General features: G+C 30.8%; 1 protein-coding gene across 1 annotated transcript in view; it reads left to right on the forward strand.

Annotated features, from left to right (window-relative positions):
* The window catches only part of LOC142326466 (zinc finger CCCH domain-containing protein 15 homolog), a 37344-nt gene extending 21332 nt beyond the window's left edge, over positions 1-16012 (forward strand). The window contains exons 5-8 of the mRNA XM_075369028.1: positions 1797-2006; positions 7534-7665; positions 12239-12359; positions 14877-16012. Of these exons, the coding sequence (XP_075225143.1) occupies positions 1797-2006; positions 7534-7665; positions 12239-12359; positions 14877-15079 (666 nt within the window). The 3' untranslated portion in view covers positions 15080-16012. The remainder of the gene's footprint in view (positions 1-1796; positions 2007-7533; positions 7666-12238; positions 12360-14876) is intronic.
* The last annotated feature ends 607 nt before the right edge of the window (positions 16013-16619 follow it).

A 16619-nucleotide genomic window follows, 5' to 3' on the forward strand; every position in this document is an offset into this window, starting at 1 on the left:
TTAAAACAAAGCATCTATCCAGAATAGTTCAAGGAATGCTTAACTTAAACTGTTTGGTTTATAATTTCTAGGTGTCCATGAAATGTTATATTTCTAGATTTTAGAAATTGATGCAGTAGTCATGTACCAAATAAGCCAAATAAAAAGACTAAAAATTACTTTCATCTTGGTTTTTAAAAAGAAAAAATAGTATATATTGGATGTCAACTAACCATTATAAATAAAAAAAAATAAAAACATGAATTACATTTGTCTGTTAACAGTAACAATAGTGGGTGAATGAAAAATCAATAAGTATTACAAAACTTAGTTATGGCAATGAAACTTTTTGTGAAGATTTTCATAAACTTTCTTTTGAGCTAAAGTGAGGATATTTAGCTTAGAATTTATAGTGTGTTTTTTGTTATCATCTGGAAACTTAATAGTACGTTTCCTTCAATTTTTGTGCCATTTAACATTGTAACATTTGTTAATTTTAAAAAAATCCATGTTTTAATAGAGTTCAAAAAAGAATGGGATTTTTTATTTGACCCTATTTATTTATTTTTTTGTATGATTTTTTTTAGATGTACCAATGTTGATGATCCATTCTTTAGTCTGTAGAGAAAGTTTCTTTGGCAGTCCCATAGTAAAGTTTTTTCCAAATGAACTGAAGATTTTTAAAATGAAAAATTACATATCAGAGGTCTTGCAACTTTTTTCATCCCCAGACCAATCAATATTTGATTGAAACCTTTAGTGACGCAGGGTCTACAATTCAGTACAAACAGTATTTTAATTGAATATATAAATGTTTATGTTGGTTTTGTAGGCCTATATTGCTATTCTATGCCAAAATTGTGTATCACAATATACACTACTTTTGAATTATGGAAACTTTTTACTATTTTTTTATGTCATCTTATTTCAGTCCCTTTTTGTGTAATGTTTATTAATTAACAATTTTACTAGTTATTTAAAAAGTTAGGTTATTGAAAGTTCTATTTGAGAATAAAACTAAAATACACCTGTTTGGCATAAAAATTCTTTAACTGTTACGTATTCACTAAATTCAGTTTTGTTTACTACTGCAGTTTATTACGAATTTTACAAATAACGAATAATAGATAAACGAGATTAGATAAGATTAATTTCCAGTTTTATATGTTAATTCTTTTGAAGCTATTTTATAAATACACAAGTACTTGATAAAATAAAATTAATTTTTGTAACCAATTTTTTTGAGTCGATGGGCCACAAAAATTTTTGATGTAGATCACATCCATCCTGTGGAAAAGTGCAAAAAAAAATTACTTTTCATTTCTTTAAATTCTTATCTTTTGAAATTAGTATCAAATAAAGGGTAAGTTTGTCACTTTTTTTATGAAGACATTTTTTATTTTATTTTTTAGTATATTGTCAAATAATTTTCTAGGGTAGTGTAAGCTGTTGTTTTAGCCCTGCATTTCTGAAAATAAAGCTATTGTGATTAAACGGAATTTCTTCCTTGTGTCCAGTTTGTTTGTATAATAATCCAAAGTTGCCTAAAACACTGGATCTGTAAACAATTTAAATTGTAGTTTCAAATTCGATACTAAACAAGAGATTCATTATTTTTATTTATTTTTTAGAAAAAGATTGATGCTTTCTTTAATATAAAAATTAATAGTAGATGTCAAAAAATAAAAAATTTGAAAATGTTTGGTCCCTTGTTAACCAACAAGTGGTGCAGCAGTTTGCAACAAAAAAATACATGTGGTGATGTGTAATTGACAAGTACTGGTGTAATAATGTTAATGTTTTTAATTTTTATGCAGGATAGAAAAAAGGATGAGAAAAAAGATGAAATATCATTAGAAGACCTTATTGAAAAAGAAAGAGCGCAACTCGGTTCTGCTAAATTTACTAAGGTTACTTTGGAAACTTTTATTGCATGGAAGAAAAGAAAATTGAAAGAAAAAAAAGAGGCTGCTTTGAAGGATGAAGAGAAAAAAAGATCGGATTTGAAAGCGGGACGACAAGTTGGAGTAAGTTATGTTTTTGTAATGTAGTTATTCTATATCCCATATCTGTTTGATGTTAAGTATTAAAAATAAGACAGTGTTCATGTATTGCTGTTAGTAACAGATTCTCTTTTCTTTTTTGTTATAATTCTATTTTCATTTGTTTAACTTTATAAGATTTTCTATTCTGGTATATTGAAAAAGGAGTCTGTAATAATCATTTTAACTCAAAATTTATAAATATTTATCAAAATATTTATGTGATAAATATTTTACAACCTGCTCTTTTGATTATGGCAGTCGGATAAAGTATATATGTTTTGCAATTGGGAATTTATTGTATACTTGCATCAATTATTAAAGTTTACGTATTAAGTTTGCATTTGAGAACCAACTATCTACTGTTATGTAACACTTAATAAAGTGCACTTCCTATGTTCTACTTTTGCTTAATATTACAGCCAGTTGTAACATCAGTACGGATCAGTGTAGCCTTCTAGTAATTAATACATATACCTTTGATGTAGGTTATGACTTAAAGTTTCAGGTAGGATTATGCTTAGCTGTTAAAACACAGTTGTTGGGCATCTTAACTTTAATAGGTTTCTGACTAACCCTTAAATTTGATTAATTATCCCTTGTTACCTACATAAAAACATATACTGATATTCTCAAATTCATGTTCTAAAGGCAATTCTCTAAAGAAATCAGTAAATTTCATTTTTGTTCCGTGCCATGCTTTTATTTAATTATTATTTTTTTGTAATAACAGGCTTAAAAAAAATTTAAGTTTTTTTTTTTAATGTGTGAAAAATAATCCAGACTGGGATTTGAACCACCAGAAGCATCTGGATGAAAGAACCTTCTCTTGCCTTAGTCAGCAAATTCTTTTTCCCTGGCATCATAGCTCTAGAGGTATGATGCAAGAAAGGAAAGTCATTAAGAAAGGAAATCATTAAAAAAATGGGGTATGGGGGGTTTTTTATGTTTCATCACCCACTGACTCCCCCCCAAAAAAAGTTGGGGGTTAATTTAAAACATTTTTGCTCCAAATTGTTCCACTTCCCAAAAAATTAAAAAAAGCTAAAATTATTTATTGCTTATTTTTTAACCAAAATTTGTTTGTCTTCTAGGCATAGTAAGTAGTAGTGCAAGTGACCCCAAAAAAATAATTTAGGTTTTAATATTGAGCTGGCAGCAATACGTGTCATCCATTGACAGAACCACTACTGCGTCAGATGTTTGGAGGAAAGTGAAGGCGATTTGTGGGTGTAAAAATTTTGCGCCCATAACTAGCCTTCAAGATGAAGATGGAATTAAGGACACTCCAAATGAAATCGCAGAGCTATTATCCAATCACTTTGAGAAAGCCAGCAAAACGGCCAATTACGAGGAAGGTTTTCGGACCAAAAAAGAACTCGAAGGTCTACTAAATTTTAGAACTGAGTATAATTACTCATATAATATACCATTTAAAATGGAAGAATTGATGAAAGCGTTGGAAAAAACAGGTAACACAGCTGCTGGTCCGGATGAAATCCATTATAATATGATCAGGCAGCTGAATACCACTGCAAAACGCAGATTATTAGAAGAACTTTATAATCAAATATGGCGGGATGGAATGTACCCGCAGCAGTGGAAAAAAGCTCATGTTGTTCCAGTACCAAAGAAAAAAAAAATTTAACACATCACAATAGCTACCGTCCTATTTCCTTGACGTGTGCTATGGGAAAAATACTGGAAAAAATGATTAATAATCGACTCGTCTGGGTTTTAGAAAAAGAAAACCTGATATCACCATATCAAGCAGGTTTTCGACAGTACCATTCCACCACCGATCAAATGATCAGCTTAGAGGACGTTATATATAACAGCTTTATTACAAGGAAACATTGTGTCGGAGTCTTCTTTGATCTTCAGAAGGCTTTCAATATGACCTGGCGTCATGGTATAATGCTCCACATACATGAATGGGGCATTCATGGCAATCTGCCAGTCTTACTTTATCAACTATATGAATGACCGTACTTTCTAAGTACGAGTCAATAGCGTATATTCATCTGTAAGAAATTTGGAAAATGGCATACCACAAGAGGTTCGCCGTTGAGCGGTACCTTGTTTACCATCGCCATTAATAAATTGATATTAGCCATTCCTGTAGAAATCAGCAAAAGCGTCTATGTTGATGATTTGGCAATTGTGTATGCCAGCAACAAGACTGCTATGGTGAGGTACAAATTGCAACGAGCGATCAATGATCTAAATGAAGTTGCAAGGAATAACGGATTCAAATTCTCTCACCAGAAAAAACGTGCTGTGTACACTTTTGTAGGAAGAGAATTCCTCATCAAAGTCCTGCGTTGACAATTGATGATAATCCAATACAATATAAAGACAACGTAAGATATTTAGTAATTGTATTGGATAAATCCCTTACATGGGGATTACATATACAGGACTTGAGTGATAGATGCAAAAGAGCCCTAAACATTATAAAATTTTTATTGAACTTAAATTGGGGCTCAGACAAAGATACATTATTGAGATTGTATAAAGCATTGGTTCAATCTAAACTAGACTACGGATGTATCGGTATATTCATCCGCTAGAAAGTCGCACTTAAGAAAGTTAGACGTAGTTCATAATAGCGGAATAAGATATGCAACAGGCGCTTTCCGCACAAGTCCGGCGGCTTTTCTGATGTCTGAAGCCGGAATAATGCCACTACATTAGAGAAGAGAGATCCTTTTACTAAGATACACAGCAAATATATGGGCTTATCCTGCCCATATAAATAATAAACTTTTCAACAACCATTCTATGGCTGCATTATATGAACGCCGTGCTACCTATTCCAGACCAGCCGGTACCACGAATTAAGAAGTAAATACGAAATTGCCATTCCTGATACATTGGCAATTTCTACTAGAGAAATACCGCCATGGCTCTTGCCAGCGGTAAATACAAGGTTGGATCTCTCTCAAGGAGAAATAAAAAAGAAACCAGCAGTGATCATCCAACAGGAATTTTAATATCGGGGCCCTTTACACCCCGTAAGTGTTGTGTGTTGTACTTGTCTTTTGTGTCTTAATGTTTTTGTGTAGTTTGTGCTTTTAAATAAAATGTAAGGTCCCTTTACACCCTTACATATGACGATCCAGATGGTGATACAAATTACTTTTAAAGAATGTGACGAGGGCCAATGACCTTAGCAGTCGATGCCCGTAAAAAATTCAGTTAAAAAAAAAAAATATTGAGCTGGGGGAGCTAATCAAAGTTTTAAAATATTGATTTTTGATATTTTTCAAACCTTTTTGGTTTATTTAAACTTTTAATATTAAAAGATTTTTAATGTTTTTACCTTTTATCGTAAATTACCCCATCTCATAAAAAAAAATCTTAAGTAACTTTTTTCATATATCATTATTTATCCACTTTCGTCAGCTTTTTTATTTAGTAATATTTACTTTTTTATTTTGATTTGCTGTCATTTGTGGGGTTACATTTTTATTTGAATTTTTTAACATTCCTTCATATTGTATTAATAATGAAATTAAAAATTGGCATACCCAAATCACACGGGAAGGTTGAAAATTGTGGGGTTTAATTTCAGAACTTGCTAATTACCATAAATATACCTCTTGAAAAATTTTTTTCACATTTACTTTATATGAAGAATAAAAGGCATATTTTGAAATAAACATGAAGTTTCAGATAAAAATATAGTATTAAAACTCATTTTACTTCCTTGAACAAAGTAAAGGAAGTATTGTGATTGCAAAAAATTTTGGTTTTCATATTTCAACGGAAATATCCATTTTGACCTTCCCTGAATCCATTTTGACTAGTTTCATCATGATGTCTGTACCTATGTATCTCGTATAACTCAAAAACGATTAGCCGTAGGATATTGAAATTTTGGATTTAGTATTATTGTATTATTTGTATTATTGTTTGAGCCTAATAGCTCTCCTTTTGATTGCAATTGACTGAACCAAAAGTGTCCAAAAAAGCCCAAAATCCAAAAAAAAATTGGTTTTTGGACTTTTTCTTACTGCAGTAATAAGCCTTCATTGAGAGCTTATCAACGATATATCATAAGTGGTACTTATTTTAATTGGTTCCAGAGTTATAGCCAAATAAAATTTTAATTAATGAAATTTGGATCTTACACGGCACATTTTTTTGAATCAGACTTCTTTCATCTCTTTTTTTTTTGTAACTTTTTTTAATTTAAATATATTGATTTATTAATAATTATTAACCTATGATTGTAAAAAAATATATATATATCAGAAGTTATAAATGAAATAAAATTTTATGTAAGTTTCATTTAAAAGAATGTGTATATGCAATTTAATAGGCATACAAGGAAGTCATGTGGCATCCACATCAGATTTTTAGTTTATGATAAAAGAACAGTATCTTTCTATTATCTTGATTCTGCTTGTTTGAATTAGTTTTTCTTTTCTGAAATTGTTCTTTTAGATCTTAATCGATTGAATATCTAATTAAAAGTCAGAAAGAAATAGGAATATACGACATTCCTTTTCACTCCTTTCTGTATTGGAGCTTGGGTTTTTGTATGCTTATCTTTCATTTAGTTTCATTCTTATATTCATTATAATTTTAAACATTTTACTCCACTTTACTGAATGCCTTCTCAAAATATACAAAATTTTTGCAGATATTGCAATTTTGTCTCCAGATGTTAAATCTGCAAAAATTCAAATTACTCTTTTAAAAATATTAGCTGAAAAAACAGGTTTACACATCTCTTTAAAAAAAAAACTGAATTTATGAAAAATATTAAAAATGCTGTGAGGACTGAAAACTAAATATGGATTTAATAAAGTGAATAAATTATCTAGGTAAAAGTGAATTATCTAGGTATAATAAAGTCTAGTATAATCTAGTATAATAAAGTCTATAATAAATCTAGGTATAATAAAGTGAATTATCTAGGTATAAAGTGAATAAAATATCTAGGTAAAATAATTAAACCTTTTTCATGTCATTATTTACTGGTCTTCAGGCATAAATACTAATTTCTAAGGCAGCTATAAAGTTATTTATAATGTTTTCATAAAAATGTTATATTACAGTATTATTTAAAGGAAATTGGTGTGATAATTTTTTTTTGTGAAATAGCCCAACAAATCACCGATTTAATTACTATGTAGAGACATTTCTTGAAATAGCCTGGTTTTATCCTGCTCCAAATGCAGTTATTCAGTGCATTGTTGTAGCTGCTAGATAAAATATATTTCATCACTGAATTAATCTCTTACCTAATAATTCAGTAACATATGCTTTCAAAGGGAAAAGAAGAAGGGTAATCCTATGCTAGATCTGACACATCTTGCTGGTTCAATAAATAAATTGTTATATAATCTGTTTTTCTGCTGAAAAATGTTTTATCAGTGTTCAGTGCAGTCCTTGTGAAGGTAACTTTTATATAAATATAACGGTTTACTGATTGATGTATGTCATTTAAGTTTGTTTTAATCCAAATGGCTTTAATGATTTTATTCTTGCATATTTTTAGTTGTCTGGTAGAGAAATGTTCTCGTTTAATCCAGAATTAGCTGCTGGTGATATGTGCGATGAGGGTGATGAAGCTTTTGATTCTTATAGAAGAGACGATGATGAAGAGAGTAGTGATGATGAAAACTATCAGGTAAGGTTCTGTTACATTTAAAAAAGATTAATAAGGTTCAACAAAAAGGTTAAAGGTAAAAGGTTTAAAATACTTTTTAGTTGGAACCATGATATCCACTGATTTATTAACTAAGAGTATTTTTTTATAATTCAACTTATAATCTTAAATTATTTAGTTTATTATTTACTAATTGATATGAGTTAAGATTTAAAATTAGTTCTATTTAATTTTGTATAAAGTTTCATGATTGCGAATTTTATTAAATACATTATGTTCAAAAAGTGATGCAACCTTATGGGAATGAGCAAGTTACAATAGTTGTTGAAAGTGACCTTCATTATGCGATTCACCATCTATATGTAATGCTTACTGTTCACTGTGCCATAGAAGAATGTCATGAACACTTGCCTATGTGGCATTGCACACCAAACCCACTTTTGTCCATGCAGAGGAGACTTGTGTGTGATGTTGATTTTCCATTCACCAAATGTGGGCATTCATGTATCCATCAAGGTGGAACCGTGCCTCGTCAGATCAAAACCAATCATCGAGTTTTCCATATGTTGTTACAGATGACAGGAATGATAGAAAGCTACACTTTTCCAGTGTCTGCAGGTAACAGCTCGTGAACAACAAAAATATTCTGTATGGATGCATCTTTAAACACTTGCGCAATGCCGTATGAGCACTCCGGACTAGCTCAATGGACTGTGTGACAATGGTGTTACACACCATTGAGTAACAGAATAGGTAGCTTGCATATCAGTTAACTTTTCTGGTGTTAGCACTTTCAGTCGACCACTTTTAGCTGCATATGCCACATTCCCTGTCTCTTGGATCTTGTTGTACAGCCGCTTGAGGGCTTGTTTGGTGCATCCACACCATACTTTTCTGTAAAGGCATTCTGGGTGTGGGCGTAACCGGCATATCTAATTTATCGGGGGATAATGAATCTACTGGATTGTGTAACCCATTTTTCCTCAATTATAAACCTGCAACAAAAGAAGGAAACATTCTGTAAAGTTGCATCACTTTTTTAACACTGTGGAATAGTAATGTAAACTAACTAATCATTTGAAAAAAAAATTTCCAAATATTTTTCTTAGTCGCATTAAATTTTTTTTATATTGGGGTTGGGAAAAACTTTTCTTTGTATTCCCAATAGATGTCTTTAGGATCATATAACTGGTAATATTAATCACATCTGCATGCTTTTGAAAAGGTGACATATCACCGAGTGTTTTTTAAAAAGTTTATGATTATATTGGTTTTTTATGTAAAAATTATTGTGCCTTGAATTAAAAATAGAGATCAAATTTAATATAATTTGTAACTTTATTACAAAAAAGGAAATATGACTTAAGCTGCTAAAATACGTAACAAATTTTTAGTTATGAATGTGGTGCATTATCAAAATATGTGGCACAAAGTTGGTTCAAGCCTTTTCAATCTGGAAATTTTTTTATGTCGGTGATGCACCTTCGTCTGGTCAGCAAGTGACTGAAAAAGTCAATGAAATTGTGAAAAAAATTGAGCAAAACCGGTCATAGTAACAGAATAATAATAAGAATTGGTCATACTAACAGTTGATTAATTGGGAACACTAAGAGTCATGATTAACTAACTAAACATTAACCACAACATAATTTAAAATATTTTAAGAATTTAAATTATTTGGCGCAAATGATAGAGTCTCTGTCTTTCATATGGAGGTCCCAGGTTTGAATCCCAGTCAGGCATGACATTTTCACACATGCTACGAATCACTCATCTCATCCTCTGAAGCAATACCTAATGGTGGTTCCAGATGGTAAAAAAAATACAAAATGTTTGGGTACCACATGATTAAACAACAAAAGTTTAACAGTTAGAATTTTCATCTGTGAATTGTTGCTAAAACTGAAAAAAACTGGACCATTTTTGAACTTAAAGGTTATGAAAAATGGATCATGTATAGCAATAATGTAGAGAAAATATTGTGGTTGAAGCAAGGTGAAGCTCCACAAATGGTGGCAAAGCCAGGATTGATGTCAAGAAAGTGATGGTGTGTATTTGGTGGGATTAGAAAGCAGTTGTTTATTTTAAGGTGCTGCCGCCCGGTAAATGATTGATTCTGATTTCTATTATCAACAACTGTAAGTGCCAAGAATAGATTGATATTTTAAAACTGTTGAGTTCCATCAACAAATCTTTGTCGACTTGACAAAAATTGAAAGGCCTTAGGCAGTAAGTTTTGATGCATCCACTGTACAGTTCAGATCATTTAGCATCAGACTACCATTTGTTTCAGTCTACAGAACTTTCTTAACTTTATAAAGTACGTTTCAAAAGAAGTGTGTGACAATTATCACAGTTTTTTGCCCAGAAAGTTGAAGTTCTCAGTGGAGAGGATTATGATCTTACCTCAAAAATAGAAACTTTTGCATTAAAATAAAAAGAAACGTTTTCCCCAACCTTTAATTTTGTATTTTTTAATTTATTGTCACTCCTCTGTGAATCATGAGACCTTGGCGATGGTGAGGAGGCTTGAGTGCTCAGTGATACAGAGTAGCTGGACCAAAGGTGCAACTGTATCGAAGAGGTATCTGTTGAGAGCCAGACTAAGGAATGATTCCTGAAAGAGGGCAGCAGCTCTTTCAGTAGTTTTTAAGGGTATAGGTCAGGAGGACTTAAACAGCCAAATCAGCATCACTCAATCTGAGTACTGTGCAGCTGAAAGCAATGGAGAACTACAGCTGCTTTTTTTCCAAGAAAATGTAAATCTGCATTTTCATGTACAAAAATGGAGGCGGCTTCCTTGGTAAAATATTCCGGAGGTAAACTAGTCCTCTGTTTGGATCTCCGAGTGGGGACTACTATGGAAGGGGTCACCAGAAAATTAAAAAATAACATTCCACGAGTCAGAGCATGGAACGGTAGAAGTCTAAAAAAGGTTGGTAGGTTAGAAAATTTAAAGAGTGAAATAGATAGATTAAATGTAGATGTAGTAGTAATTAGCAAGGTTCGGTGGGAAGAGGAAAATAATTTTGGTCAGGTGATATGAGAATTATTAATTCAGCTTCAAATAAACACCCAGTTTAAAAATCATAATAGAAGAATATACACATGGAAAAAGCCAAGTGATACTGCAAGGTATCAAATAGATTATATCATGGTTAAGCAAACCAGAAAAAAGTTGATTAAGTTGATTTAGAAATCAACTCGTCGACTGTAAAGCTTACCCTGGAACAGATGTTGATAGTGACCATAATTTAGTGATAATGAAATGTAAATTGGGGCTTAAAAACCTGAAGAAAAGGTTTCAGATTAATCGGTGGAATTTAGAGAAGCTTGAGAAAGAGGAGGTAAAAAAAAATTTTTGAGGAGGACATCGCAAGAGGTCTGAGTAAAAAAGATAAAGTAGAAAATGTAGAAGAAGAGTGGGAGAATATTGAAAAGGAAATTCCTAATTCAGCAGAAGTGAACTTAGAAATCAGCAGAAAGAGAACTGGTAAAAAAACTTTGGATGTATTGCAGCTGATGGTGGATGAACATAGAAAATATAAGAATGCTAGTACGAAGAAAGTAAAAGGAACTATCAACAATTAAGAAATACTATAAACAGGAAGTGCAAATTAACAAAAAAAGAGTGGATTAAAGAAAAATGTTCAGAAGTGGAAAGAGAAATGATCATTGGTGAAATAGACTGAGCATATGGGAAAATTAAGGAAAATTTTGTGGTACATAAATTAAAATCTAATAATGTGTTAAACAAATATGGTACACTGATTTATAATACGAAAGAAAAGCGATAGGTGGATGGAATGTATTGAAGAGTTATATGGAGGAAATGAATTTGAAAATGGTGTTATAGAGGAAGAAAATCCCCGTTGCGTTTTAATCTTTACTTAGAACTAGCAATTAATGATGTAAAAGAATAATTTAGATCCGGAGTAACAGTAAAAGGTGAAAAGATAAAGATGCTACGATTTACTGATAATTAATTCTAGCTAGTAAAAAAGATTAGAAGAAACAATGAATGGCATGGATGAAGTCCTACGTAAGAACATACATAAAAATAAACAAGAACAAAATGAAAGTAATGAAATGTAGTAGAGATAATGTAGATGGACCGCTGAATTTAAGAATAGGAAGTGAAAAGATTACAGAGATAGAAGAATTTTGTTATTTAGGAAGTAGAATTACTAAAGATGGATGAAGCAGGAGCGAATAAAATGCCAAATAGCAGAGGCAAAACAAGCCTTCAGTCAGAAATATAATTTGTTTACATCAAAAATTAATTTAAACGTTAGGAAAACATTTTTGAAAGAATATGTTTGGAGCTTTATACGGTGTGAAACTTGGTCGATCAGAGTACCCGAGAAGAAAAGATTAGAAGCCTCTGAAATGCAGTGCTATAGGAGAATGTTAAAAATCAGATGGGTAGATAAAGTGACAAATGAAGTGTTGCGGAAAATTGATAAAGAAAGAAGTATTTGAAAAAAATGCATTTTGTTGTATATTTTATGTGCTGCATTTTGGTGTACATTACATCTATAGATCTCATATTTACATGTATTTGATGGTTATATAAGATTTTCTTTGTTTTTAGTATCGTGAAATACAGCTAGATCTGCTTGCAATGGAAGCACAAGAAGCAGATGACAGTGGAACTTTGGCTGCTGAAGATAGACTGAAACAGCTTACCATTAATGGTGTGACATCAAATCCAGGTAACTGTAATGATTCATTACTGCTATTCATATACTCCAATATTTTGAGCGCATTTGTGCTAACACTCTGTATGTATAAATAAAAAAATATTGGGATCTCAATTTGGTATTTTCATTCCTTGATGTAAAATTACATTAAAACTCTCTCTGGGATTCTGGTATCTTTTAAGCGCTTAAAATGTCTAGTTATTTGTCTAAAGCATTTTACGAAATAAAATTTACCCTGTCCGGTTTTTGTCAAATTTCATTAGTGAAGTTTAAAAAAAGAAGAAATTAATTTTAATTTGTTAAATAAGTACAGACTAATCTAGTACTATTTTTCAATAAGTAATATTAATTTTGAGGTTTGTAAAAAGTAATTTCCATGAATAACAAAGACTATTATGTAACAACAGGGATAGTTGTGGGCTTTAACTCTGATTCATTTTTTGAAATCTAGCCAAAAAGCTGTTGATTTAAAAAAAAAAACAAATATATAGCATCCAAATTGCTTTCTGTTTTCCTGACTGAAATAAAAAGAACTAAAATTAATTTAAAAGGAGCTTAAGTTAAATCAGATTTAATTGTGTGAAGGAGTTAGGGATAGTGATTCTTTCTTTGCACAGTTGAATAACCGGTTCTAGTAATGTTATTGGAAATATCATTTGCTTGTTTGTTTCTGTAAAACTCGTTTGAAATAGTTGCTGTCATAGAAAGTCCCATTGATTGTGAAGTACATGCTATCATCAGTTTCCTTTGTACAAAAAACTTGTCCACTACTGGAATTCATTGTGAACTTTGTTTAGTATATGGAAGGAATATCACGAGTGATCGTATGATAAGACAATGTTGCTGTATGTTTTGGGAAGGTTAACAAATTTGTTTGCAGATATGACAAATGGAATGACAGATGTGGAAGGAAATTATCTAGAAGTGTACCCCAATAACTCTCCTATTAACTTTTTTGATATTTTATTACGTTAATTAAATTCTTGCTTATAAAATAAACAGAAAATGAAAGGATGTACCCTTTTTGATTATTTTATACTTTACTTTTGTGTATAACAAGAAAAAAATTTGTCCTATTATCTTTTCTCATTGTTCTTGCCAAATTTACTGTTGAACCGATTGTTTACAATATCAGGCTTGTAGTGTCATAATATTCAGGCTTTCAAATAATGGTCATCAACTCTAGGATAAAAGTTGAATAAAGAGAGGCTGTCTGCATTATTTGCAAATGACAATAGGAGTCACAAATTTAAGACGGTTGTAGCTAGAAAGTCATTCAACAAGTGCTGTAAAAAGGACGATATAAAAATTCCCCCGTAAACCATTATAACATATTTAACATTTATAACATATTTAACATATAAGGCAAGGTTCATCCGAGATATTTTTAAAAACATTTCCTTTTCTTGAAAAAAGTGTGTAAATTTCAGGATAAGCTTTAAATATTCCGCATGATGAAATTATTTACCGTATTCATCATTTAAATGATAATAAAAATAATCCATCTGTTTGATTCTCACTGGCAAAGATATGTAAAGTAAATAAATTTTGTGTCTCCTGGATTAAATATAAATGTATACTATTTATCTTTTTTTATGTGTTTACTATTAGCTATTATATATTTATGTGTGTATTTTCTGTTAGTTTTAATGTATATTTTTTATATTTTATCGACTTGCAACAGTTTAAAGGTTAATTTAACACCATTAGAACTTTTGTTATCGATTATCTTACCTTATCGCTTATCTTTTCTCGCTAGTCAAATATAAACCAGACTTTTGTTTCTAATATTTTATCGTACAAAAAATAAAAAATATAGTTATTGTATTTCATATGTGTGGGAGAGCTTCATAGAATGAAGCTCCCCCCACACATATGTAAATGTTTGAGGATTTCATGAGCAAATTGCACGTTAACTCTATTTCATTGTCGCTCTGAATTGATGTCCTCCCAGTGCCCAAACAAATCATTGGAGTATAAATCTGGACTGTAAAGTGGATGTTCTAAGATTTTCCAGAAAATTTTGTTCAGTTTATTCAGACTCCTAATGGCTATGTAAGGCCTGATGTTGCAAAGGATAGATCACTCAAATTTTGAGAGTTGCTGGTTCAAATCCAGTAGTCTGTTAATTTTTAACCTAGAATTAAGATGACTGCAGTTCCCCCTTCATCAGTGATGGAGAAAGTTAAAATTAACCAAGCTTGATGCTGGTTATATCATTGCCTTGTGTACGATTGTAAAATGAAATACAGGTAGGCAGTATTGTTGGTGATAGTTATCACTCAACTACTGCGTTGGAGTGTGGGATCTCAGTCTTTGATCTGGATAGGTTTTGGGTTCAAATCCTAGTCGGGCATTCTTTTTTTACACCGCAAAATTCTCCTGTGAAATGTAAGCTTCACCTTTATGCGGTCAATTAATAATTTTAAAAAACTTATATAAAAAATGTCAATTGCTTTTTCCTGTGACGCTTTTAATTTAAAAGTTTTATTATAACTTTTATAGTTATTTTATTTATTATCTGTGCAGATTCTCCTACTGAAGGATCATTAGCTGCAGGTGGTGGTAAGTTAGGTGAAATCAGTGATGGAGGTGGTGGTGGTGCCATGGGTAGAGAGGCTGATAATTTATCAATAAATGAAAATCTGTTTACCGAAGAAGATTTGGATGTGCTTATGGAAGAACTAGATTCAGACAACGACCCTAGCAGCGATGAAAGCAATGAACAGTGACATAAATAATTGTATTAAACAATTTATGTATAGATTTTCTCTGTCAATGTTATGTTCACAGTTAATGTGTGAAATCTATTTTTGTTAAATTGTAATTTTTTCATTAATTCTCTTTATTGTATCAAGTAATAAGATTTATCACAATAAATTAAATTTTAATATTGTAAATTTTTTTTAAAAGCAAATGTATTAAGTATCAATTTTTTCAATTTCATTTTGAAGTGTTTTCTTTATACTGTTCTCTCTAAAATTGGCTACTCTTTTTTGTCTGTTTTAAATTTTAATTAAATATTAGTATTTATTTAAGAAAATAAAATATTTTTTTGATGACCTATTTGTTTTAATCCACTTGTGTAATATTTAAGTTGTTATTAAAAAAAAACCACAAGTACAGTTTTATACCATGGTATTTCAATATTGTCTTTCAAGTTATACTGGGCGAATTACAAATGAAATGGACACTTTCAGCAGTTTGAAAGTGTTTTATACTTACACTACTTTATATGAAATTTCTTCAAGTTTGTGTATTTAAAAGTGTTCTGTGTATGCATCTTGATATTTATTGTATATATAATAAATAAATATCAACATGATAGTCCAATTCATCTCAAACACATAAAAGTATATATCCTGCTCAATATTATGTTGTTTTAATTCAGCTACATGAAAAGGAAGGGAAGAGTCAAAAAATTATAAACCCCACCCCTCAAAATGTAGTTAGAAGAGGTTAAATTTGAACTTTAGTGGATGCTCATGTTTTCTTCAGTTGCAATATGCCCATTCAGTCTTCAATGACTGGACAAGAGATTTCCTTGACGTAGATAGAAAAAGACATTGATGAAGATATTATTTTACAATTGTAACTAGTTATAATGTTGATGATAATTATATGAAAATACATTTCTAAAATAAATGCTTTTTCTAACATTTTTAGGAAGTTGTTACAGTCATTATTTTTGTACTACTAACCTAGAAAAATTAGAATGTTTTATGGCTGTGGGCGGAAGACATTTTCAAAAAAAAAGTTCATGCAAAAACTATTTAAATTATCTTAAAACATGCTTTCATGCATAAAAACAACACATACCTTGTGTTTTTGCTGATTCTGCCACTAATCTGGTTAAGGAACACTGTTTAATTATCTTGTGAGAAAAAGCTTACGTGAAAACGAGTCTCACCGAGTGCAGTAGAATTTGCAAACTATAGGTGATGATTTTGGTTATGTTGTACATTGGGTTCTTTTCACGTAAAAGACAGTGAATAATAATAGTAATAACAGTAGTAACACTGATGGTAATATAATAACAATAGCAATTTTGAAGTAGTACACCTAGCAGGGAATAGTATAATATGGTTATATTATAATAATATAAATATTTTTATTCATTTCCTTCTGAATTTTTGTCTCGAAAATTTTGTTCAGCTTGTAAGAAGCTTTCTTTTGGAATGTGTCTCAAATAGCATCGACTACTATGGTCATTAGGCCTTTTCCACAACAAAAAGAAAAAGGAGAAAGAGTATCTTTTCCTTCCTGATAAGA

Source organism: Lycorma delicatula, chromosome 6 (genome assembly GCF_047948215.1).
Source record: "Lycorma delicatula isolate Av1 chromosome 6, ASM4794821v1, whole genome shotgun sequence".
In the NCBI taxonomy this organism is placed as follows: domain Eukaryota; kingdom Metazoa; phylum Arthropoda; class Insecta; order Hemiptera; family Fulgoridae; genus Lycorma; species Lycorma delicatula.